Genomic DNA, 25,312 nt, shown 5'->3' with positions numbered 1-25,312 from the left:
CTTGATGCTAAGTGGTCACCGCGGCAGGAGGCATCTTGTCCATTTAGAAGCTCCCAAGAGACTTGAAGACGTCACCAGCAGAACAGTTACTATAAATTTCACATGACCTTGAATAGCTTAAGGAAAAAAAATGTAATAAATGATCTTGAAATTAACAGTAGGAAAAGATTATAATTCTCACTTGGTGTACTTTACTACTGTGATAGTCAGAGAGATTCTATTCTGAGTGGCAATTGTCTCCCCAACAGGTTTTCACCAGTGTTTGCACAGTAACCAGGGGCTGAACTGATCTAGGCAAGGGGAGGAGAGATTGTGCCTTTGCTCATTACATAATACAAGCTTGAACCTACTTCATTTCTCCCTGTGTAGTACGTGATCTTCCCTTAACCTTCGCAGTTAGCTGCCCAAGTACACCTTTTTCTCATTTCTGTTTGCATAGCCTGATCATTGAGTATGGAAAAGACTTTGTTTGTGTCCCTCTATATTCAGTCCTAAACTGGCCTTTTAGTTGCATTCGGTTTGGTTAACAAGGTATTCAGTCTTAAAATGTTCCTGCATTAAGGATGATTATGGCACTCCTTCTTTCATTTGAAACATCTATTAAAGGGCAATTATTGACTTTCAGCCAGGAGCAAACAGTTGCTTGGAGTGTTCAGGTTTATATTGTTGGGCGTAAGTGGTCATAAATGTGGTTGCTAGTACGACCAAGAACAGATGGATGCACACCTTGGAGCCTGTGAGGCTGCTGTACAGTATCCTTCTCCATTATGTTGTGTGTCATACAGGCACCACAGTTAAAAATATTTATACTACTTAGGCTTGGGCAGTATTAAAGTATTACGTAAATCCAGGGTATTTAGAAATCTCGATGGTATAATCATCAATACCATCAAAAATACAGATGGCTTTCTTTCTATTAGAGATGCCACGTTAAGGTGATGTATTGCAGTGCACAGCATGTGCCACCAGAGGTCAGTCACTTCTGGTGTGACATCCAGCTGAGCTGAGATAGATGGTGACTGTGAGTGGTGGGGATAACATTACGGGACAAAAGCAGAGAGAGACAGCGGGGAAAACGGCGGTAGAGCCAGCATATTTTCACATCTAACTGGTGAATTAAGGGTTTATTTTGACCAAACCAGAGTTGGTGGTTATTGGAAGTTGAGTTGAAAGACTAATCAAGATGGTTTTTGGTGAGTTTTATTTTGTTTGTCAAGTTGAACAAGTGTTTTTGTATGACAAGTTAACAAGACAGTTAAGCTAGTCTTAGTTTGTTGAAGAGAGAAACTTAAATTCAGAAGATGTATGGTTAAATCTTTATATTCAATGAGGAAAATGGGTATAAGAATATTTGAGTTATTTTATTTATTAGACTACAAAAGCTAAGAGAGCCTGTGGAACGTAACAAACTCGACACTCTAATACATCTCCTTGTCATCTCCTAGTCGAAACAAGGGGACTATAACGAGCCTTCCATTAGCAGTAACTTACCTTTTTCTTCTTTTCTTTTTTTTTTTATGACTCCGTACTGGCGATGGTGGTCACAAGTCAAAGGTCAAGGTCACTGTAACCTCGTCTGTCTTATTCTCGTGAATGCCATATCTCAAATACACTTTGAGGGATTTTTTTCAAATTTGGCACAAATGTCCACTTGGACCCAACAATGAACGGATCAGAATTCGATGGTCAAAGGTCAAGGTCACTCTGACCTCACAAAACATGTTTTGGGCCATAACTTAAGAATTCATAAGCTAATTATGACGAAATTTCACACAAATGTTTGATAGGATATAATGAATTGATGACATTTTATATCCTAAAGAACAAAGGTTAACTTCCCTGTGACATAATAATGTTCTGCAAAAACACTTTTCTGGGCGTTACATCATAACTCAGCCACAGAAGGGAAGACATTTGGTCAGATACTGAATTATTGAAGCTAATCTCGGGTGTCCAACTTGAAATTGTGCTGATTGTATAGATCTCGTGTGCTCCATCCATGTTTTTACAGAAATTAAAGTAAACTGAATGAGCAACTTGACTGGTTCACGGAGGCATACAACTGTAAGGCAGTTCTAGTTTCTTAACAAATACAGTCATGTACCATACACCCTGGTGTAATGTCAGGAAGGGTGACAAAACAGATACTGCTTAAGCCTGCTACTACTGTATGTATTATTAGTGGGAGGTCACAGGATAAAAAGACGATGCCTATCGAGAGCAGCTGCTTTATCCATGCCATGCACAGCTGACTTCTTCACCCTGGCCTATGTCCCCAAAGTGACTCAAGCTGTTCCAGTGGTGGTTTTCTTTTCGGAACAAGAAGTCGCCATGAATGAGAGTGTCCACAGGGAACTGTATTTGTATGTGCAGGCAGCCAGCCATGAAATGACAGGATGATACAGACTCTTTAAAGTCTCTCCAGGAACAGCAGGCGTGGCTCATACTTGGCTCTGTGTGGTACCACTTCCATTTCACTCTCTCTTTTTTTTTTTTTACTTTTCTTTTTAACCTTGTCCTATTTCCTCAGTGTTTCACCATTCATGAACTAATGTGGGAGGATGGGGATAACCTTAAAAGCATTTACTGCTGCCTTTTTAATAAAGCCTCACAGAGTTAACCATGGGGGCAAGTTGTGAAACTATGACAGTGATTAATGATTTGTTGAATCCTCACTGATGGTCCTCATTAAAGCTCCCTCTAGCACCCCTGAGAGGTGATTTTTTTATGGTGAAATAAAAAGAGTTTGTTCTTCTCAAGCTTTTTGCTTCTTACAGCTTTGGCTGGACGACAACAAAAGAGCTATTGTCTGAAAAACTATCGTAATTGGACCAAAATATTTACAGAGGGCCAACTTCTTCTTTCTCTGCTCCACAGATGTAGGGTCAGTTGAGGGCCTGGCATATCACCGTGGTTGGGACACACTCTATTGGACCAGTTACACAACCTCTACCATCACTCGTCACACTGTGGACCAGAGCCGCTCTGTGGCCTATAACCGCAACACTGTGGTCACTATGTCTGGAGAGGACCACCCCAGAGCCTTTGTGCTGGACGAGTGTCAGGAGTGAGTCATTAATATCGAAACTTGGTGCTCTGGACTGTATCAGGGCCAAGTTCCAATACTGTTTCTTTTTTTTATTTCTTTTGAACAGAGGAGTTATTTTAGTTGAGTCAACCATAACGTTTATACCAATACAATTTGGAAGCTCCAGTTGCACATCATTGTGCTTATCCTTTGTTTGCTCCCGTTACAGTCTCATGTTCTGGACCAACTGGAATGAGCAGTCTCCAAGCATTATGAGGGCCTCTCTGAATGGAGCCAATGTGCTCGTGATCATCGGCACTGACATTAAAACTCCCAACGGCCTGGCCATAGATCACCGTGCTGAGAAACTTTACTTCTCTGATGCCACGCTGGACAAGATTGAACGCTGCGAATATGATGGAAGCAGCCGCTATGTAAGACAGCCCTTTAATTTCTCCTTTGGCTTACAGAGGTGTTGACTTTCACCTCGGTGTTCTGTGAAATGATGTCTAAATTTTTCTGCCTCAGGTCTTGTTGAAGAATGAGCCTGTTCATCCATTTGGTTTGGCTGTGTATGGTGACTACATTTTCTGGACTGACTGGGTGAGGAGGGCCGTCCTTAGAGCTGACAAATACACAGGAGGAGACATGAAAGTACTGCGTGCTGACATCCCTCAGCAGCCAATGGGCATCGTCGCTGTGGCTAATGACACCAACAGCTGTAAGTATTACTCACTGAAGTTTTTGTTGGTCACTCCTCTCACTTAACGCAATTCCAGAAAGTGTCAGGGGTGTTATAAAGCTTTCTTTTGCCATGTTTGAAAAAGGAGGTGTTTGTTGTGTTTTCCACACCTGTTTGTTAGTCCACCACTTCAGACTGAAATACCTCAGCAAATATTGGACATATTGCCATGAAATTTGGCACTGATATCCATGTCCCACTGAGGATGAACTGTAGTCACCTTGGTGATCTGCTGAACCTTCCTCAAGTCAAATTTTAATTTGTCGAATACTTGGGGGTTTTTACCGCAGTTTGTGGCGCATGGCCTCAGCTCTGTGCATTGTTATCAATACATTGTACATAAAGCAACTGGCCAACAGTTTGCAGGCTGGTGCAAAGATACATGCACAAACAAAGCATACATTTCTGGTTGGCAGGAGAAACAAATTTTAAACATTATGAAAGACTAGGATACCAACAGGTTTTTGGATATGGGCACATACTGAGACGTTAACCTTTTCAAGAAGGCGGTTAAAGGAATGAAAGAGTGAGGCTGTGTTCACACTGTCAAACAAGTCCATCACCAGTGAAAAATTTTGAAAATAACCTGGCACAAGCAAAAGCCAAGATAAACAACGTATTAGTGCAAGTTAATCGGAGTATGCACAGCTGCATGTGAATGCAAATATTAGTGGGATATTTAATTTCATTAGCCATGTAAACAAGTAGTAGGAATATTGTCATTTTTGGAATAAGGGCAATGTTAATGTGTTGTGCATGTAAATGTAGTTACAGATCTACATCATTGTTGTAGAGTCTTGTTCTCTGTACAGACAACTTCCACAGACTTGAAATATTAATGCAAAACTTAGTTTTTACCATATAGTTTAGTAACTTCATGTCATTATACACATGATGTCATACTGGGCTTTCTGTCAATCATTTGACATTCAGAGGAAAAAGTCTACACAAGGAATAACATGTAACGTTACTGCCTTTACTTAACCACCTGTGGTATGTATTTCTCAGGTGAGTTTTCTCCTTGCCGAACAAATAACGGAGGTTGCCAAGATCTGTGTCTGCCCACATCCGATGGACGGGTCAACTGCAGCTGCCGTGGAGATAGACAACTCCTGGAAGATAACACCTGCTCTTGTAAGAGGAAGTCTTTGATTATTTCAGGGTAACATTTTACAAAGCCTCCTCCTGATGAAATGGTTGAATGTTGCTGAATTCATATGTTTCTACCTCACCAGCACTGAATGTGTCATGTGGAAGTGTGGATGACTTTGAGTGTGGAAACGGAGACTGTATCAATTACAGCCTGACCTGTGATGGCATGGCGCACTGCAAGGACAAGTCTGATGAGAAGCAGTCATATTGTGGTGAGTTTTTTATGGAGCTATTAGTTAGTGAACAATGAGCCGTAACAGGTCATGATTTATATTTTATCATTTGCAGATAATTAGTTGATGGTCAAAGCAAATTAGAGTGAGTGCAAAAATGCAATAAATTATTATTCGATCATTAGGTTAGAGGAGAGCAAGGGCTTATTTGTGACCATAAAATTCAAGGAGAACATTATTACAGCTAAGTGGAGGGGTAGAGGGAAATTTAGTATGTTTGATACAGAGAATGTAGTAGAGCCCATGAGTTTCATTTATAAAATAGTTATTCTGAAGATTAGGCCACATTCAGAATATGTAAAAAAAAAAAAAAAAAAAAAAAAAAAGGACTCTGCACTTCAACTAAATGCTAATCAACTGCTGTTCCTCCACAGCCAACCGAATTTGCAAGAAAGGCTACAGGCGCTGCATAAACGGCCGCTGTATCGGCCACCAGTTCTGGTGTGATGGCACAGATGACTGTGGTGACCACTCAGATGAACTGCCCTGCAATGGTAAGCAATTTGTGTCCATTTTATAGCTGCAGCTTATTAAAAATCATCAGTTAAGCTTTTGATATATGCACAAAAAGAAACTGTGTTTGCCTGGTATCAGATTTTGGCACAGTTTTAACTATGATGCCCACATAACACGGCAATATGTTTGCTTACATGATCAAGTTGCCTCATATTCACCATTTGAGAGAACTTGTGTGCATCTTGCAGTGACCCTGTGCAAAGTAGGAGAGTTCCAGTGCAAAGATGGAAGCTGTATCTCCAACTTCAGCCGCTGTGACCAGGTGGTCAACTGTGCGGATGCTAGTGATGAAATGAACTGTCGTAAGTAATGATTTAAAAAAGATTATTAAAGTTTTAACAAAACTGGGATTGCATGAGGATAAATGAGCTTAATGGATTAGTTAAGATTTCTTTAAAGATAATTTTTAAAAGCTTTTTCCATAATTCCCAGAACCCACTGATTGCTCCCGTTTCTTCCGCCTGGGAGTGAAAGGAGCGTCCTTCCAGAGCTGTGAGAAAACGACTCTGTGTTATCTGCCCTCATGGGTGTGTGATGGCAACAATGACTGTGGAGATTTTTCAGATGAGAGAAACTGCCCAGGTTGGGTGCTTTGTTTCCCCCCTAAAAGGCTTTCAGCTTTTCTTAAATTGTTAGAGATTCCACGTTGTGTTTTTGTGTTGTTTTGCAGATAAAAGGAAGCTTAAATGTCCAGTCAACTTCTTTGCTTGTCCCAGTGGTCGCTGCATTCCTATGAGTTGGACCTGTGATAAGGAAAATGACTGTGAAAACGGAGCTGATGAGACGCACTGTGGTCAGTGTACAAAGTTGTCCTCTAGTACCCTTATTTATGTCTTTGGGCTTCCCAGTGCACATGGAAAAACTTGTGGTTAGGGTAAATTAAATAATTTTTCCACAATGTTGAGCTTTTTTTGCCCTCCTGCGCAGACAAATTTTGTACATCCACCCAGTTTGAATGTGGGAACCATCGCTGCATTTCCAGCCACTGGGTGTGTGACGGCTCTGATGACTGTGGTGATGGCACTGATGAGGACCAGAAATGCAGTAAGTGACATATTACTTACACTCACAAATGTAGAAGTACTTTCTCCCACGCTCAGTGGAGGCATTTGACAGTATGTGTAAGATTTCCTGACATTATATCATCAGGTAATTTTCCTGTAATGTCGTCACAGAATCCAAGACCTGCAGCCCTGAGGCTTTCCAGTGCCCCGGCTCCCACATGTGTGTGCCTCAACGCTGGAAGTGTGATGGAGACAAAGACTGCCCTGATGGAGCTGATGAGAGTGTCAAGGCTGGCTGCAGTGAGTGGGATAGCTAAAAACCCCCTTGAAAAAATCTGTCCCCTTTGTGTCGTGATAGGAAAAAAAAAAAAGCAGAAACTCTCCCTCCAACACAGTTCCATGTCCATTAACTAAAATGTGTTCTTTTCCACTTCCAGTGTACACCAACAGCACTTGTGATGAGAATGAATTCATGTGCCAGAACAGACAGTGTATCCCCAAGCACTTTGTGTGTGATCATGACATCGACTGCTCTGATGGCTCGGATGAATCCCCAGAATGTGGTGAGTGTGATCCTGGAAGAGAAATTCAGGAGGTGGAAAGTTAGAAAATTCTGACCACAAAATAGGCTGTGAGAGAGTCTGATTCGTGATTATTTTTGTTGTACCACCCAAAGGGGGTTGAGGTTAATGATAAACATACTCTTGTTCTGGTGTAGAATACCCAACATGTGGTCCAGATGAGTTCCGCTGTGCAAACGGCCGCTGCCTCAACCAGAAGAAATGGGAGTGTGACGGAGAGTTTGACTGTCAGGATGGCTCAGACGAAGCTCCCAAGAACCCTCGCTGCACTGACTCGGGTCAGGATTTTACTCAGCATTTTTTTAAATCTCTTTTTAGCTTTTATTTCTCTACCAACGTAATAAAATATGAATCATATGAGGAACTTCTTGTTCAAAAAAGCCATAGCCACATCCTCTTTCACAGTGACACTAATGTGACATGGCGTTTGTCTATGATTACAGAGAGGACGTGTAATGAGTCAGCCTTCATGTGCCGTAATGGGAAGTGTTTGAATGAGACTCTGCTGTGTGACCGCAACGATGACTGCGGTGATGGTTCTGATGAACTCAACTGCTTCATCAACGAGTGTCTCAACAGTAAGCTGAGTGGTTGCTCGCAGCTCTGCGATGACCTCAAGATTGGCTTCAAGGTAAGCCGTCTAATTGGTTGTTTAAATGCTTTTTTTCCCCCAATTTCTCAAGAACAACTAAAGCAAATCAAATTACTTTGTGAACTCACTAACTTTAATTGGCCAAGAAATTATGCGCCTAATAGGCACACAGTTACCTCACAGACAAATGGGGTGTATGCTATTAATGGAGAGTTAGGGAGGACCTGAAGTAAAAAGGTTGGGAACCACTCACTTCAGGCATGCAGTTATGTAAGACTAAAACATGTTTTGGCTCTCTTTCTGAAAGTAGGAGGCCAGTCTTAGAACAGCTTGAACTCTGAGTGAACTTACATGTCTGTGTTGTTCGGCTGTGGTCAGAGCTTCATTTGAAAATATTGAGGAACTACTTGTACACCAAAAAGATTTACTTTTGTGCTGGTGGGCGTGTTGTTATTAAGGTTGCCACATTTTATTTGTGAAACACCAGGACATTTGACACGCAGTGCAGGGTGTGAAAACATTTGCAAATATATTATGTTCACACTTGTAGAACTCCCTGTTGTCTCTCTCACCTCTATTTGTCATGACATGCAGCCAGGCTGATAACAATCGTCAGATACAGCTGTTGCTCTCCCCTTTGACCATTTTTGGATATAAGCTTCACCAACTACACCTGACCATCTACTGAAGTAATAAGAAAAGTTATTAATGTATGAGTAACATGAGTATGCTGGGTTTATACCATGTCCATGACAGAAACAGGAGTGCTTACACTCCATTCAGTTGAAGGGGTTAAAGAGACTGGTTGCCATGGACACAGATGCACATTCAGGCTTTTGATGCACATGGTGATTCGTCAGCAATGACATGAGGCATCTTAATCATCCCGACAGCAACACGAGACACGAGAGAAGCCTAACTGCGACATCCGGTCAGGGGCTGGCTTTCAAAATAAAATAATCTCTGCACTCCAGTGTGTCAGTTATGTAGTGTGAAGCTCTCACAGTATGGCAGGGAATATAGACACCTACTAACTGCACAAAATAATGTAAAATGACCCAATAGCCTCCCTAAGACAGCGACAGCACGTGCAGCAGTTGCTAGATGATATGGTAAACTATTTCTGCTACCAATTAAAAAATAGTATGGACATATGGTCAATTGTGGCTGTGTTCTACTCATTCTTACCTGTTTACAGACACAGGATTGGATGTCTAAACGTGAAGAGGAAAAAACAGAATAGCAGTAGAACAATCTGGTTTAATTTGGATCTCTGACATTTTAAATTATAAATATATTTTTTCAAAAAATCGTGACAATTTGTGTCCCGGGAAAGAATAGTCATTTTCCAGGGCAGTCGAGTCTGGAGATGCTACAGTAGCCTGTTATAGTCTGTCAAATCTTTTTACTCCTCTTTCTTCGGTCTTGTATTAAAAACCGACATTAAGACAATTAGGATTCAAGGTATTGCATTATTTTCGACATCAGTGACAGTTTATTTCTAGGGCTGTTGATGGTTTGACATTCTTCAATACCAGGCCTGCTAACAGAGGCATTTTGCTGCTGCAGTAACCATGGTAACCACGAACAACTGCTATATGCCCAATATATTTGGGAGAAACATGCTGTGACCAAATATTGAACAGTGTAACAATAGGTTTAATTAATTTATGCAAAATATAAACTATACACACTATAATGATTTATTATTATTATTCATATGATCAAAAAACTCACAACCTTCTTGCCCAGCGTCGGACTTAAGTGGTCAGAGGTCAAAGATTAAGCTCTCTGTGACCTCACAAAACATGTCTTTGGCCATAACTCGCAAGTTATATACTATGTATGACAAAATTTCACACAGATGTCCAGTCTGTATAAACACATGGAACTGGAATCTCTTCTTTCTTAAATGATCTGTCAAATGGTGGTGCTCAAAAAGTATACAGCATCTGAGGTACAATATCCAGTCCTATTTACTTCTGTAACTTAACATAGCTCCATGACAAACACATTTTTTTGCCTCGCCAATAATAGCAATTCATCTTTGCATTCTTGGCAGAATTTTCAACCAAGGCGGCGGCCAGTAACTCAAAGGCGGCCCACCTTTAAGTTTTATAAGGAGAGAAAACCCTGTGTGTGTGACTCCCTTTGTGCAAACACCAGTGCAGTTTACTGCAAATTCCCACATGATGGCAAAGGAGTAGAATTTGGAAGTGTGAGCATTGAAACACAGATGTGCTTATGAGAAGTGACAGTTTAAGCTGATTTTGACTAGTAATGAATAAATGTTTTTGCCATGCTTTGTGGGAAGATGATATCCACGCCACACATTTGACAAACACATTGGGTGTCAGCTTATTTTATTTATTTTTTTTTACCAGTGCTCTCTGTTACAGGTCTTTGCAAGTGAGAATCGTAGCTATTTATGCAGCTTATCCGTCAGCAGCAACTGGATTTCATGACAGTGTTGAGATATTAGTACCACTCTACATTGGAAGTTTGGCTTTTGTTGAAAGGAAAAGCAAGTGTATCAGGTTGACTGACAGAGGTTTTGTGACAGGCAGTGGCAGCCCCTTGTAATTGGTCCTTACTAAAAGTGAGAAGTGCCAGAACCTGCAGGCTGTGAGATTTTGACATCTCTCCTGTGCTCTTGGCCCCTTCAGTGCAGGTGTCATCCTGGTTTCCAGCTTAAGCGGGATGGGAAGACGTGTGTGGATATAGACGAGTGCACAACCACCTACCCCTGTTCTCAGCGCTGCATCAACACACACGGCAGCTTCCACTGTCTCTGTGTGGATGGCTTTGAACTCAGCCCCAACGACCCCACCATCTGCAAGTCCACGTCAGGTGAGGCTCGTTTGTGTGGGTTTTGCTTTTTGCTGGTTGCTTACAGCCAATTCAATCCTGAAGCAAATGTTTTCTGTCTTGTATATGTGTGTAGAAGAGGAGCCCTACCTGATCTTTGCTAACCGGTACTACCTGAGAAAACTCAACCTGGACGGTTCCAACTACACTCTTATTAAACAGGTGAGACATACTGGTTCTCAGTTTGACCCACTGAAACACAACAAGGTGAAGCTCTTATTGTTTGCGCTCCATTCACCTGTTAATATTGTACCCTCCTTTGTTTCAGGGTCTGAATAATGCAGTGGCACTGGACTTCCATTATGCAGAACAGATGATCTACTGGACAGATGTGACCACTCAGGGCAGCATGATCCGACGCATGCGTATGAATGGCAGCAACATGGAGGTCAGTGAGGAAACCCTTTTAGCCAGCCAACACATGAGGATAAATACTGTTTACCTCGCTTGATTAAAATTTTGTGTGAGTCTCTGACTAGAAACTTTATCATTGTGTATCCTTGTAATTGACTGACTTGGCAGGTGTTGCACCGGACCTCCCTGAGTAACCCAGATGGCTTGGCAGTGGATTGGGTTGGCGGGAACTTGTACTGGTGTGACAAAGGTCGGGACACCATCGAAGTGTCGAAACTCAATGGGGCCTACCGGACTGTGTTGGTGAACAATGGCCTGAGGGAACCTCGTGCTGTGGCTGTGGATGTTCGCTATGGGTGAGAAGCACAACTGATATTATATTTTACAGGCTCTTAAAACACTCTGATGGTAACTGCTGAGCTGTATTTAAATACTGTCACTGTAACACTATCTTTATCCCTGTGCTGCTTAGCTACCTGTATTGGTCTGACTGGGGCGACAACCCTCACATTGGGAGAATTGGTATGGACGGCACAAACAGAAGTGTCATCATAGAGGATAAGATTACGTGGCCCAATGGACTAACCCTGGACTTCATCAACGACCGTATATACTGGGCTGATGCCAGAGAGGACTACATTGAGTTTGCCAGCCTGGATGGCACCAACAGACACACAGGTAACAAACAAGTCTACACTCCTACACAGACACAGTTTTCTTACTGCCTTTACACACTGAGAGCAACTTGGTGACACTTTCTCATAGGGCTGGGCAATATATCCATATTATGTTGTATGTTATATCCCCACAAGTGTAACTACATGTCGTGGTGACTCAGACCTCCCATTAATTTTATAAACTGAAAACCATTGCCCTCTGTGGAAACAAAGCTTTTATTTAGTTTTATTTTACAGAAACAGAAACAATAAATTTTGAAGACAACAAAGCCCACACAAGGTAGAATTTTAAGTCTCGTGTGTTTTACTTTGGCTTCATATGACTCCGCTAGCCGATGATTATTTACCAAAAATCTCACTGCGTATACGTTTGGTGAAAGCACCAACCCTAGTCAAACCTATAATATTGTCACAATTTCTTTTTCAGGGTTATTTAGTTAAAATATTGTGACATTTGATTTTCTTCATATTGCTGAACCATACTTTCTCAACTAATTGTTGACAATATGGGACTCCAGTTGCATGTATTAGTCTAAATATTGGTCTGCAGTGACGTAAGATATGTGTGTGTGCGATTGAATGTTTTTAGTAAGTTCAAAGTAACATTAAAATGAAAAGTTATGGAGGCAGGAAGCTGTCAAATGCCACAGTCGCAACTTTAGCTTGAAATAGACAGAGGACTTACTCAAGGCAGTATTTTTGATGCATTTATTAATTTAGTCATATAAATAGAGCTGATGGGGAACTGGGACGCTTTAAGTGGTTTTCATCCTGTCCACTTAACAGGAGAAATGATTTATGACAAAACCACTCTGGCAGTGAAACAAGGAAGTGCAGAAGAAACTGAATATTCAGCCGATTAGGTTTTGCTGTGGCTGCATTTTGTGGGGTGACAGGCTAATGGGCTTGTCAACTGTCTGAATGAGTTTCCTCTTGTCACATAGTCATGCATACATTCACATACTTGTTTGGGAGCCACCAAGCATAAGCAGGCAGGTCAGATGGTTACCCGCTGGGCTGGAGTCCTGCAGCACAGGCCCAGGGGACAGAAGCCCTTTTTGTTCCGATCAGTGAGGCTTCGAGCATGTATGACGTCTGTGTAGCGCTCAGTTGATTAGCACACTCGCTACAATAGTTGATATTGTGAGCCAACCAGGCATGCAGAAGAATTCTGGAGTGCAACGGGCATCTGTATTGTTTTATTCGCTAAGCTCTGCTCAACACATATAGATGCATCCCAGCAGTCTCTGAATGAAGAATGAATACACATGTAAAATAGTGTAAAACACTTGTTAGAGAGCATTGTACTATGAGTGTGCGATGATGGAGGAAAACTACTTTATATACAGAATTACAATTCATAATAGGACATCTGACAATCTTGTATTAGCTTGTTGTGTCAGACCATCAGTGGTTTGTCCAGGGAGATATTCAGCCATCCTTAGATACACATACGTGCACACACACACGTTCACAAACACCAGTGTGGCCCCTTGTGTGTTTGCAGAATAAGACTTGTTTGAATTCAGATAAGGATTGACCAAAGGGAGCTTCATGCTAATCTGACTAATATAACAGTTTGACCCGATGTCGTAAAACATGCTAACAACATTTTAGTCCTTTAAAGCACCTCACTTGTTATAATCAATACTGAAACCATGGTCACCTAGGTGTTTTGAACTGCGTGCTTCATGTGTCTTCTTGTGTGTGCCGATCCATGCGTGTGTGATGTATTTGGATTGCTGTGTTTTACAACAGAAACTAATGGTGTGTTTCCATAATGCGCCAACCTCAAATACAGAGAGCAAACACACAAAATGTCAAGAATATGGGAGCAGAAAAAGGTGCAATTAGAGTGTAAAGCCAAATGAGGTGTAGAAACTATTACATAAGAACAAGATAGCATGGAGCCACTGTAGCTGTGCTCCCCACCCTGCCTCTGATTTATAATTACAGTGCAAGGCTGTCCCAACAGTTTCTCTTTGAGGAAAGTCTAATTATTATTATTTTTTTTTTATTAAGGTTTCCATTGGTCATTGAATTTCTAGGATATCATGAAAATTTGAGACATGTTTTATGAAATTTATTTGATTAGAGGCTAGTATAATTTCATTGTATGCACACCTCTCCTCCTCTTCTCATGCACACGTCAAGTCCCTCTCTTTGGGAAAGCAGAGTGTTAACTATTGACGAGATTTTTTTAAGCTAAAAATGTCAACATATCAGGAAAAGATAGATTTTTGGACACAGAAAGTGTATTTGTTTGTTATACAAATTCATTACTTAGGATAACAGTTTTAGTGGTCATTGAACATACCCAGGTTCTAGTCCACTATTGACATGATGTTCTGTTCCTATGTATTGTTACATATTACAGGTTATTACACAATATAACACTGCACAAGAGAGTTTAAAACTTCTTATGATCCAGACCTAGGTAAATTTCACGTTATCTTTAAGCACAACTTTTTACAAGTCTCATTTTGTCATGCACAGTTAACGGCCTTACAGCATCATACCTGTCATAAACAACTTATACCTGTATTCTAACACAGAAATAATTGTAAATATTAACATAACCGTAGCATAGTTTACTACTATGTAATATAAGAAAAATACAGCAACTGTTGTGTAAAATGAAATAACATCAGAACCTATACAATATGTCTTACCAACACATACATTTTTACAGAATATAAATACGGGCTCACAGTAGGAAACTTTTAGTGTGATAGATTTACTGAACCTAACGGCTTGTGGATAATATGATTTAATGTTTTCTGTTTCTTTGCAGTTCTGAGCCAAGACATCCCCCACATCTTTGCCATGACCCTGTTTGAGGAGCACATCTACTGGACCGACTGGGAGACAAAGTCCATCAACAGAGCTCATAAGTCTCTGGGTACCAACAAGACCACCCTGATCAGCACCCTGCATCGGCCCATGGACATCCACATTTACCATCCCTACCGCCAGCCCCCGGGTAAGAGACGCACTGTAGGAAGCATCTAGCAATGACTGCCCTAGTTCACAGTCACAGGTCATTGTACACCCGCTGTGTATATTTGTACTTGTGAAATAAATCTTTAGCTGGAGCATTGGTCCAGATGTTGGTTGTGTATAAAAAGATGAGAATGGTAGTCATCTAGTCCAAAGAAGATTTTAAAAGGCATTTAAGTGTGTTACAGTGTAGGAATACATTGTATGTGTTAATAAATATGAAGATGCAAAGACACACACTCTCAAAAACATAACTATTATTTTCCCTACTTTAATCCAGTTATCATTAAACCTTGTGCTGAAAAACATATTGGTGCAGCCAGACGTTAAAACACCTCCCTTTTTCCCTTGTCTTTTCCAGTGCTCGACCACCCGTGCCAGACGAACAACGGCGGCTGCAGTAACCTTTGTCTCCTCTCTCCTGGAGGAGGCTACAAGTGTGCCTGCCCCACCAACTTCTACCTGGCCAACGATCAGCGCACTTGCATGTCCAACTGCACGGCTAGCCAGGTGAGGAGGCTGTGTAAACATCATCACTGTGAATATGACGGAGTGACTACAGTTGATAAGTGGATTTTCATATCTCCGTGTCTCGCTGTGTTTTGTTTGATGAGCTGCTTATGCCTGGTGATTGTCTATTGACAGCTGGCTGGCTGCCCAGTGCTACAGTATCTAGCTCCTGCTTTGTTAACAGCGTCGAAGCAGAGGAGCTCTGGTGTTATGCCCCATCATCTCTTTGATTAATTTTTCTTCTTCCTAATGCAGTTTGTATGCAAGAACGACAAGTGCATTCCTTTCTGGTGGAAATGTGACACAGAGGACGATTGCGGTGACCGGTCGGATGAGCCAGCAGACTGCCGTAAGTGTTTAACATAATTAGGAGACGATGGTGTGTCACATTCCTGTAACATGTGACATGTTTGGGATTTGTTTTGATTTGATATTGGGATTAAATATTTTGCTGTGACTCCTACAATTTATGCTTTTTTTTCCCCATTTCAGCTGAGTTCAAATGCAGGCCAGGGCAGTTTCAGTGTGGCACAGGCATCTGCACCAATCCCGCCTACATCTGTGATGGAGACAACGACTGCCAGGACAACTCTGACGAGGCCAACTGCGGTATGTCTTTTTTTTTTTTTTTTTTTTTAAAAATGCATTTCATCCCCAAATAATAGTCTGACACATTTGATATAATCTGCATCCTGCCCTGTATATTTTTTTTCTTGTACACTACCATCACCTCTTTATTGCTCAAATCTGCTACTTGTTTGTTTTTACTACAGATATTCACGTTTGCCTGCCCAGCCAGTTCAAATGCTCCCACCCAAGCCGCTGCATCCCAGGTATCTTCCGCTGTAATGGCCAGGACAACTGCGGAAAAGGAGAGGACGAAAAGGACTGCCGTGAGTAGAAGCTTCTTTTTTTCCCCCTTTAATTGCATTATATATTTTATGAAAGTTTGATTTCACCATTGCAATAAAAAAAAGCTCCCGAAAGTCATTATTTTGAGGAAGTGTCTAATTATTTTGAGATAAGTTAGTCACTATTTTGAGAGATTCATTTACTATTCAGAGATATTTAAGTCATTTTGAGATACTAAATCATTATTTTGAGATAGTATTTCATTTTTTGGAGATACTAACTCATTATTTAGAGAGAGCTTCTCATTGTTTTGATATACTATGTTGTTATTTTGAGAAACAAACTCATTCCTTTGACATGGTAGCTCATTATTTGGAGAAAGCTTCTAATTATTTTGATATATTGACTTATTACTTTGAGAGTCAAGTCATCATTTCGAGAATGTTTCTCATTACTTTGAGAAACCAACTCATTATTTCAAGTAAGTTTCTCATTACAAGACTTTCGGGATCTATTTTCCATCACACTGGCAGATATGGGCTTTTATATATACTATAATGCCTGCGCTGATATGCTGTTCTGTCACTTTGATGCTTTATTTCACGTAGTAACTATAAATCTGTCATTCTCTCCCACAGCTGAGGTCACGTGCGCACCCACCCAGTTCCAGTGTGCCATCACCAAACGCTGCATACCTCGTGTCTGGGTGTGCGACCGTGACAATGACTGTGTGGACGGATCTGATGAGCCTGCCAACTGCAGTAAGACTTTCATTTTATTTAGCATTTTGTTTATTCTGAGTCATCCTGATTAGTTCTTAAGTGTAACCACCCCCAAATGTTTCCCTCTCCAGCCCAGATGACTTGTGGTGTGGACGAGTTTCGATGCAAAGACTCTGGTCGCTGCATCCCTGCTCGCTGGAAGTGTGATGGCGAGGATGACTGCGGTGATGCGTCAGATGAGCCAAAAGAGGAGTGTGGTAAGAATATCATCTCTTTTTAGAAAAGAAGAGGCAATTTTAGGCTTGTGTTGTTGCTGATTTTATTGTATCGACTGTAACATTTTCTGTGATTTGTACAGCTGAGAGGACATGTGAGCCGTACCAGTTCAGATGTAAGAACAACCGCTGTGTACCAGGTCGCTGGCAGTGTGACTATGACAACGACTGTGGGGACAACTCGGATGAAGACAAGTGTAGTAGGTGTCACTTTCAGCTTGGAGACAACACCATCATACTGTCAACATTTGTTATCTCACCTCGTCCAGTGTCACTTACACTCATAACTTGTCCACTGGTAGCATACTCACTTTGCACCTCTAACCTGTTAACTGTGTATACAAGCTACTCGTTCAGCACTAACATCCATTCTCTGTCATTTCTGATGCATCTCACCTCAACTGATGTTTGTTTCATTTCATACTGTCCTGTTGGCATGAGCCATAGGTAAGTCACTCCACCTTCATATGTCACCTCTCTGCTGTGTGTCCATGCCGTGTCCACTCTCATGCTCCTGTCCAGCTGTGATCCCCACCCTCTTGTGAGAGTCTGCAAGCTGAGCTCTGACAGATTAACTTTGTAACATTGGTGCTCTTAGTCTCTACTGCCACAAGATGCCACTGCATAAGACTTTATATTTGATGTTAATGACCTCCTTTCATTCTTTCACGTCACCTCCTGCAGTGTTTACAGTACTGATGCGCGGTTTGCAGTTATATCTTAAAGAACTTAAAGTGTAAATAAATGTTCATTTCTTTAAAAACAGGGTAATATGATCATGCTAATTCATGATATTGAGTCAGTTTAATACTTGCAGCATCACAGCAGCAGAAACTAAAAGGGCACCTCCATTAAGAGAGATGCTGTGTGCATTTATGCACGAGGATCAGCAGCGTAACTTCACTTTTACAGAAGCTAAATGTTTAGTTCTGTTTCCTGTCAAGTTACAGTTTTTAGATTTGCTGCTCACATGTCCCACCATATTTGCTGCAGTGACATTACTGCGCACATGGAAACAGTCACAGTTACTGAGAGCAGCCTCTCTAATCATTAAATTGTTAAAGAAAACACTCATACATCAAAACAATGCATAACTAAAAAAGCAACATAGCCCACAGGGACTGGTAGAGTGTGGGCCTGTAAATCAGAGAAGATAATTCATTCGGGTGGATTGTGGGTGGATGATTTATGTGTACATGAGGATTGGAATGATGTCAGAGCTGATCCACGCATCACAAGTCTAGAGTCTTTCTCTGTGGCTATTTTAACCCTTGTCCTGTCTTTGTGCTGAAGGCTAGAGCAGCCGTAGCTCACTGTTAGGAGTGTTTAATCGTGTGTTATGTCACTGACCTTGTCACCTTGTCTTTCATCCTCTGCAGTGCCTCGACAATGTTCAGAAAGCGAGTTTGCCTGCACGAACGGCCGCTGTATTGCCGGGAGGTGGAAGTGTGATGGAGACCACGACTGTGCTGATGGATCTGATGAGGTGAAGAAACTTAAAGTCTCAATGTCCTTTAAAATAATGTTTTGTATTAATCTGGAAAAAAAGCTATATTGTATGTATTTAGAGTATAAAAGCTGATCCTCTGGGCGTCGGTGGCTTAGTGGTAGAGCAGGCGCCCCATGTACAAGGCTGTTGCCGCAGCGGCCCGGGTTCGAGTCCAGCCTGTGGCCCTTTGCTGCATGTCATCCTCTCTCTCTCCCTGTTTCACACTTAACTGTCCTGTCCATTAAAGGCAAAAAATGCCCAAAAAATATCTAATTAAAAATAAAAGCTGATCCTGTGGATTATGATGTTTCTTCAGAATGGCTGTGATCTGAAGTGTGACAACGACCAGTTCCAGTGTAAGAACGGACACTGTATCCCCATCCGCTGGCGGTGTGACGCTGACCCCGACTGCATGGACGGCAGCGATGAGGAGAACTGTGGCAGTGCTAGTAAGTGCATGTTTGTGTCTATATGTGTTGGTTTGACTTTATTTATTTATTTTTACTACTATTCTAATCAGATTTTTTTAACCATGTCTGCCTATATATATATATGAATGTGAAACACCTAAAGGCAAACGCCATGAAAAGATGTATCTACCACAGAAGTAGTAAAGATGTCTTCCTGTTTTTCTCAGCTGGGCGTCTCTGCCCTCTGGATGAATTCCAGTGTAACAACACTTTGTGTAAACCCCTCGCCTGGAAGTGTGACGGCGAGGATGACTGTGGAGACAACTCTGATGAGAATCCCGAAGAGTGCAGTGAGTGCAGCCTTGTGATTCACACACATGTTAAATGTCTCTCAGTCCTCATCTTTTGTCCTTACCTATTTTCTTTTCTCTACTTTCTTCGTCCCTCTTGTCATTTATCTGTTCGGTTCTTAGGGAAGTTCCAGTGTCCTCCCACCAGAGCTTTCCGCTGCCAAAACGACCGTGTGTGTCTGCAGGTGTCAAAGAGGTGTGATGGTGTCAACAACTGTGGCGACAAGTCAGATGAACTGAACTGCCGTAAGTTGTAGAGCTTTTCAGATCGCTGTGAATTCCCCCTCTTTCTCGTCTTTGATTAAACAGATTGCTTACCTGTGTGTGTGTGTGTGTGTGTGTGTGTGTGTGTGTGTGTGTGTGTGTGTGTGTGTGTGTGTGTGTGTGTGTGTGTGTGCTGTCATATGTCTACAGAGGCTCCTCCAGCTGTTCCCACATGTGAAAAAGATGGGTTCCTCTGTGCCAACGGCAGATGCATCAGCTCCACTCTGCGCTGTAACTTCTTCAACGACTGTGAGGACTATGGCTCTGATGAGATCAACTGCAAGACAGGTGCCTCATGTCAAAACTGATTTCTGTATCACAGCACATCACAGATCTGATGTTAGATCTGTTTAAGCATCAGCAGGATCATCCCTTAAATTTTAAAAATTCACAGACTTATGTTTTTGTGTTTAGACACCAAACTAAATGACTGTAGGAGTAACAGGACTCAGTGTGGTGACGGAGATGAGGCCCACTGTGTCACCAACAGCACAGACTCCTTCTGCTCCTGCAAACCAGGCTTCCAGAAGACAGGACACCACACCTGTGGAGGTAAACCATGAACACTTCACCTGACAACCGATGACTCACTTCAGTTATCTAAATCATAGAGTATGTTAACGCTTTGGAGGTAAGGAACTGGGCAGTTATAATTGTCTGTTTAATATGACTTTCCTCTGGTTCTCCATTTTTAGATAAGAATGAGTGTCTGCAGTTCGGAGTGTGTTCCCACATCTGCAACAACACCAAAGGTTCCTACAAATGCAGCTGCCACAAGTACTTCACCAGGATCAATGACACCTGCAAGGCCGACAGTGAGGACCAGAGCTACATCTGTTATAAACACTGCTTGTCCTTTCTCTTGGTAATTGTTCACTTTAGTTTCAGAGGCCATCCTTGTAACTTTTTCTGTTTTCCTTCCAGGCATGAACAGCAGTCGACAGATTCTGTACATAGCCGATGACAATGAAATCCGCAGCCTGGACCCTGGCATGCCTAACTGGCGCTACGAGCAGACCTTCCAGGGTGATGCGAGTGTACGTATTGATGCGATGGACCTGCACGTGAAGACGAACCGCATCTTCTGGACCAACTGGCACACAGGACGCATCTCCTCGTATGAACTTCCAGGACCATCATCATCCTCCTCGAGTGAGGGCAGGATCACCAACCTGCAGGTAGCATCAGTTTAAATGTGTACGACACAAAAATGCTCCATCATATTACAAAAACACCACACACATTCACATGAGCATGCTATGACCACCTTTTGTTTGTGTCCAGATCAAAGAGCTGAAGATGCCTCGAGGTATAGCGGTGGATTGGGTGGCCGGTAATCTGTACTGGACCGACTCTGGTCGAGATGTAATTGAAGTGGCTCAGATGTCAGGCCAGCACTGCAAGACCCTCGTCTCTGGTATGATCGACGAGCCTTACGCCATCGTAGTGGATCCACAGAGAGGGTAAGAGACAGCGATCAGCGCTTTGATGGTGGCTTCAAGGCAACAGTCATATAAAATATACGATTTCTATCATGGCTTTTTACTGTCGTTTGTTTTGTAATAATGTGTTACAACTCTGTGATTCCCTTCAGCACCATGTATTGGGCAGACTGGGGGAACCACCCTAAAATTGAGACAGCTGCCATGGACGGCACTCTGAGACAAACTCTGGTTCATGAGAACATCCAGTGGCCCACAGGTCAGTACTGCATCAGCACTGAATGATTTATGGGAACCCTGGTTCGTTCAGAGAATGGAAATCACACATCGTGTTTCTGAGCAACTTCCTGCTCCACATTCACAGTTAGATAGATCCACTTTAAGGAACTGTGCAGCACAATGACAGCCCTTTATTGTGTATAGTTTGTCATGTCCAGTGTTGGGGTCGCTTTTGAAATGTATGGATTACAGATTACTAGTTACCTGTTAAAAATGTAATAAGAAATGTAACTATTTTAATTACTTCATCAAGGTTATATAAAGCTGAAGGTTTGACATGGAGCATTTTAACAGCATTTTTACAACTGGTAAATGAGCTTTACACTGTAGAGCACTGTTACAACCCTTTTCTGATTTCAGAAAAAAAAAAAAATGTTGTTGACTTTACAGCACTGACAGGTGTTCTTGTCCAACAAGAATGCCATCCGCTTAGGCATGGCAGACTTAGGTTGCTTAGAGCAATGGGCATTGATTTCAAAGGCAGTGCAAATTACAACAAGAGACCCAGTCAAAAACAACACTCAAAATGTAAGCGCGTACTGCCAAATAAATGGAGCCTGTCTGGACATAAAGACAGCTCCTTGTAAGGCATTTACCCTTGATGGTGCTCGTATTTGACTGTGTTGTCTGGAAATATGCCAAAAGAGGGCATGCTTGTGCAGTGAAAAGATGCTATACAGAACAGAATGAAGGTCGTACTGCAAGAGCTTTTTACTGAAAAGAATGAAGAATGTATTCAGTGTAACCTATTTGTATTCACCAACATTTTGATTAGTAACTGTAATGGATTACGCTTATATTTATTTTATAATTTAATTACATAACGCTGTTACATGTAACTTGTTACTCCTCAACACTGGTCAGGTCTTACTTGCAAGGCTGTTCTGTCTCTCCAGGTTTGGCAGTGGACTACTTCAACGAGCGTCTTTACTGGGCAGATGCTAAACTCTCAGTAATTGGCAGTGTTCGTCTGGATGGCTCTGATCCAGTCATTTCTGTCTCCGGCATCAAAAACAGTTGAGTTTTTTTTTTCTTAAAATCATTTGAAACATTAAAGATCAGAAATCTGGCATTAAACATTGCCTGAAGATTTTTCTATTTTTAACCCACTTCTTTTTTTTTCCTTCTCATTTTCAGACCTGCTCCATCCGTTCAGCATAGATATCTTTGAGGACTACATATATGGGGTCACCTATATCAATAACTTTGTCTTCCGGGTCAACAAGTTTGGCAAAGGCCCCATGGAGAATCTCACCACAGGCATCAACCATGCCACTGACATTGTCCTCTACCACCGTTACAAGCAGCCAGAGAGTGAGTGTCATACTGATTCTTGCCTTTCTACACGTATAGTAAGAAAGTCATGAGATGGATATTATTTTTAGTCATGTAAATTAATACAACTGGTTTTATACATTTAATGCTGGTTTGCCTAATGGATGTCTTGTCTCTCTCTGCACCAGTGACTAACCCATGTGACAGGAAGAAGTGTGAGTGGCTGTGTCTGCTCAGCCCCAGTGGACCAGTGTGCACCTGCCCCAACAACTACGTGGCTGACAACGGCACATGTGTGGAGAGACAAAGCCCCACCCAGTCACCCTTCTGTAAGTCTGCAGATAAAGTCCACCGATGTGCATATAGCTGGGCAGTAGAGCAACAACCCTACTTTCACTTCATCAAACTCCTGGGTGGCTTTATGTTCAGATGCTGCACACAAAATGTTGATTCATAATGCAGTCTCCCCCACCCCTCTCCACAGCTCCCCCTTCAGGGCCCTGCGATATTCAGTGTCAGAACGGCGGGAGCTGCTTCCTCAACGCCCGCCAGGTGGCCAAGTGTCGCTGCCAGCCCAGCTACACCGGAGAGAGATGTGAGATCAACCAGTGCCGGGACTACTGCAAGAATGGGGGCACATGCACTGCTTCTCATACAGGTAAGAAGACAACACACTCATACTTAATGATTGATGTATTCACCGTAGACCAACCTGCACAGATTTTTAATTAGCTCCTTTACTTAGTTTGCAGTTAAGCAGGGGGATGAACTGTCCCTTTAGCATGAAGTTTCTTCCTTTTTAATGATAACTGATGTATAACAAGGTCTCAGTTATGTATATTTTTGTGGAGACAAACCATCTCTGTAATGATTTTGTTACACCAGCGTGAGTGTAAATACCCTCGTCTGTCTTGAGGTTATTCAACAGGCACTTTTCCTTGTGGGAAAATCTTTCTAACTACTAAATTATTAAGTGAATAAAAACATGTTATGGCAAATTTGATGTGAAATGATATGCTTTTCTGGCAAGTAATTTAAGGCCACTGATGGCAAACATGTTTTATTTGCTCTGAAAATCATTAGTACAATTTCCACCCATCCTTTTGATGTCTGTGAAAGCTCTCTGGAGTATTCAGTAGTAATGATCCCATGCCCAAGTGCTGCAGTAGGGAGAACACGAAGCAGATGATTTCCAAAAATCACCAACTCTCGTCCTGTGCTAGTTCTGCATTGATTCTATAATGTGTAAAATCAATGTAAACTTGTAGTGACAGTCAAGTAAAATTCTGCATCTTGTAAAGGAAGTCAGTTGTTGAGATACATAGCTATATGCTTTGTGTAAGTCATTGTAGTTGTGTTCACCTATATTTGTCTCTATTTTTTTTAAACTCACAATTCATATCTTACGTGTGTCCCAGGTGCCCCAACCTGCAGATGTCCAAAGGGCTTCACAGGGCCTAACTGTAACCGCCACACGTGTCAGGACTACTGCCTGAACGGAGGCAACTGCTCCGTCAATATGGGCAACCAGCCAACCTGCAGCTGCCCGTCTGAGTACAAGGGAGACCAGTGCCAGTACAGTAAGTGGGAGCACTATCACATGGTTGCTACATTGTTTTTAAGGAGTTTTACTTCACCGTAGATTGTGGATGGATGAAAAAACAATCTGTTTGGTTTCTCAGCTTCTTTTATATCTATTTTTCTGTTGTTTCAGAGAACAAAAAAAGCCCCACTACCATTACAATCCTATGGTAGAAGTTTGAATCTATGGCAGCTGTTTACACCTCTCACATGTCTTCTTTTCCATCCCCAGCTGATTGTGAAGGGTTCTGTCACAACGGTGGAACCTGCTTACAAACCTCCAATGGCACCAAACTGTGTCTGTGCCCCACTCAGTACATCGGACACCAGTGTGAGCTGGACAAATGTCTATTCTGCGGAACGGGCAAGTGTTTGACGTCAGCCTCAGGCGAGGTTTCCTGCAGGTGGGTACACTGTGACGATGTGGTCAGACATCAATCTATCACTCACTTTACAAAGAATGCTAAAACTGGCACCTGAACATAGCACCCATCATTCTAAAACCATGGACATTATTTGCTGCTATATGAGGACTCTGAGATGTTACTGAGCAACATAATTATTTTTTTATCTGTGTGTGTGTGTGTGTGTGTGTGTGTGTGTTTGTGTTTGTGTTTGTGTGTGTTTAGCTGTCCCAACGGTCAGACGCAACCTAGCTGCTACTCCTGTTTGGACTACTGTGCAAATGGCCAATGTTCGGTCGACACTCGCACACTGCTGCCTCAGTGCAAGTAAGATATATCACTTGACCACCACTAATCAAATACACATTAATACACTCTCTCTGTCTTGTCTGTCTTTCACACTGAAATACACATAGGGCTCATGCCAGCTCCTTTTTTACCCCTCTTTTTTTACTGTGCACAAATCAGGCAACCCACCCTGTGTTAATGGGCTTCACCGCTCATTTGCCTGTGCATTTACTGATATGCTGTTTGTAAATTCATCATTTAATATTCAAGGTTATGATTAGACTGTCTTAATCTATAGTTTCTACCCAGTGTACTGGGGATTTTAGCCTTGCGTGACTGAATGGAAATAATAAAGGATTAATAGTTGTGTTTATTGCCAAAAAGATATCAGCAGAGTTCCCACAGATCCTTGAAATCCTTGAAA

At 41.9% G+C, this 25,312-nt stretch overlaps 1 protein-coding gene across 1 annotated transcript in view; it reads left to right on the top strand.

Annotated features, from left to right (window-relative positions):
- The window catches only part of lrp1ab (low density lipoprotein receptor-related protein 1Ab), a 118,459-nt gene that overhangs the window by 84,344 nt on the left and 8,803 nt on the right, over positions 1-25,312 (top strand). The window contains exons 42-85 of the mRNA XM_049580070.1: positions 2,878-3,067; positions 3,258-3,462; positions 3,557-3,749; positions 4,779-4,904; positions 5,006-5,134; positions 5,530-5,649; positions 5,860-5,973; positions 6,104-6,253; positions 6,342-6,464; positions 6,599-6,715; positions 6,847-6,975; positions 7,113-7,238; positions 7,394-7,534; positions 7,700-7,887; positions 10,515-10,698; positions 10,793-10,878; positions 10,985-11,104; positions 11,239-11,426; positions 11,543-11,748; positions 14,542-14,730; positions 15,109-15,257; positions 15,513-15,606; positions 15,750-15,866; positions 16,031-16,150; positions 16,748-16,870; positions 16,963-17,088; positions 17,190-17,306; positions 18,486-18,592; positions 18,912-19,044; positions 19,233-19,355; positions 19,479-19,601; positions 19,770-19,907; positions 20,034-20,171; positions 20,315-20,434; positions 20,544-20,797; positions 20,904-21,082; positions 21,214-21,320; positions 22,237-22,356; positions 22,478-22,654; positions 22,804-22,944; positions 23,100-23,273; positions 24,034-24,195; positions 24,429-24,600; positions 24,826-24,927. Of these exons, the coding sequence (XP_049436027.1) occupies positions 2,878-3,067; positions 3,258-3,462; positions 3,557-3,749; positions 4,779-4,904; positions 5,006-5,134; positions 5,530-5,649; positions 5,860-5,973; positions 6,104-6,253; positions 6,342-6,464; positions 6,599-6,715; positions 6,847-6,975; positions 7,113-7,238; positions 7,394-7,534; positions 7,700-7,887; positions 10,515-10,698; positions 10,793-10,878; positions 10,985-11,104; positions 11,239-11,426; positions 11,543-11,748; positions 14,542-14,730; positions 15,109-15,257; positions 15,513-15,606; positions 15,750-15,866; positions 16,031-16,150; positions 16,748-16,870; positions 16,963-17,088; positions 17,190-17,306; positions 18,486-18,592; positions 18,912-19,044; positions 19,233-19,355; positions 19,479-19,601; positions 19,770-19,907; positions 20,034-20,171; positions 20,315-20,434; positions 20,544-20,797; positions 20,904-21,082; positions 21,214-21,320; positions 22,237-22,356; positions 22,478-22,654; positions 22,804-22,944; positions 23,100-23,273; positions 24,034-24,195; positions 24,429-24,600; positions 24,826-24,927 (6,340 nt within the window). The remainder of the gene's footprint in view (positions 1-2,877; positions 3,068-3,257; positions 3,463-3,556; positions 3,750-4,778; positions 4,905-5,005; positions 5,135-5,529; positions 5,650-5,859; positions 5,974-6,103; positions 6,254-6,341; positions 6,465-6,598; positions 6,716-6,846; positions 6,976-7,112; positions 7,239-7,393; positions 7,535-7,699; positions 7,888-10,514; positions 10,699-10,792; positions 10,879-10,984; positions 11,105-11,238; positions 11,427-11,542; positions 11,749-14,541; positions 14,731-15,108; positions 15,258-15,512; positions 15,607-15,749; positions 15,867-16,030; positions 16,151-16,747; positions 16,871-16,962; positions 17,089-17,189; positions 17,307-18,485; positions 18,593-18,911; positions 19,045-19,232; positions 19,356-19,478; positions 19,602-19,769; positions 19,908-20,033; positions 20,172-20,314; positions 20,435-20,543; positions 20,798-20,903; positions 21,083-21,213; positions 21,321-22,236; positions 22,357-22,477; positions 22,655-22,803; positions 22,945-23,099; positions 23,274-24,033; positions 24,196-24,428; positions 24,601-24,825; positions 24,928-25,312) is intronic.

Source organism: Epinephelus fuscoguttatus, linkage group LG7 (assembly GCF_011397635.1).
Source record: "Epinephelus fuscoguttatus linkage group LG7, E.fuscoguttatus.final_Chr_v1".
NCBI lineage: Eukaryota > Metazoa > Chordata > Actinopteri > Perciformes > Serranidae > Epinephelus > Epinephelus fuscoguttatus.
The sequence above is the reverse complement of the archived record's forward strand: the minus strand, read 5'-3'. Positions and strand labels throughout refer to the sequence as shown.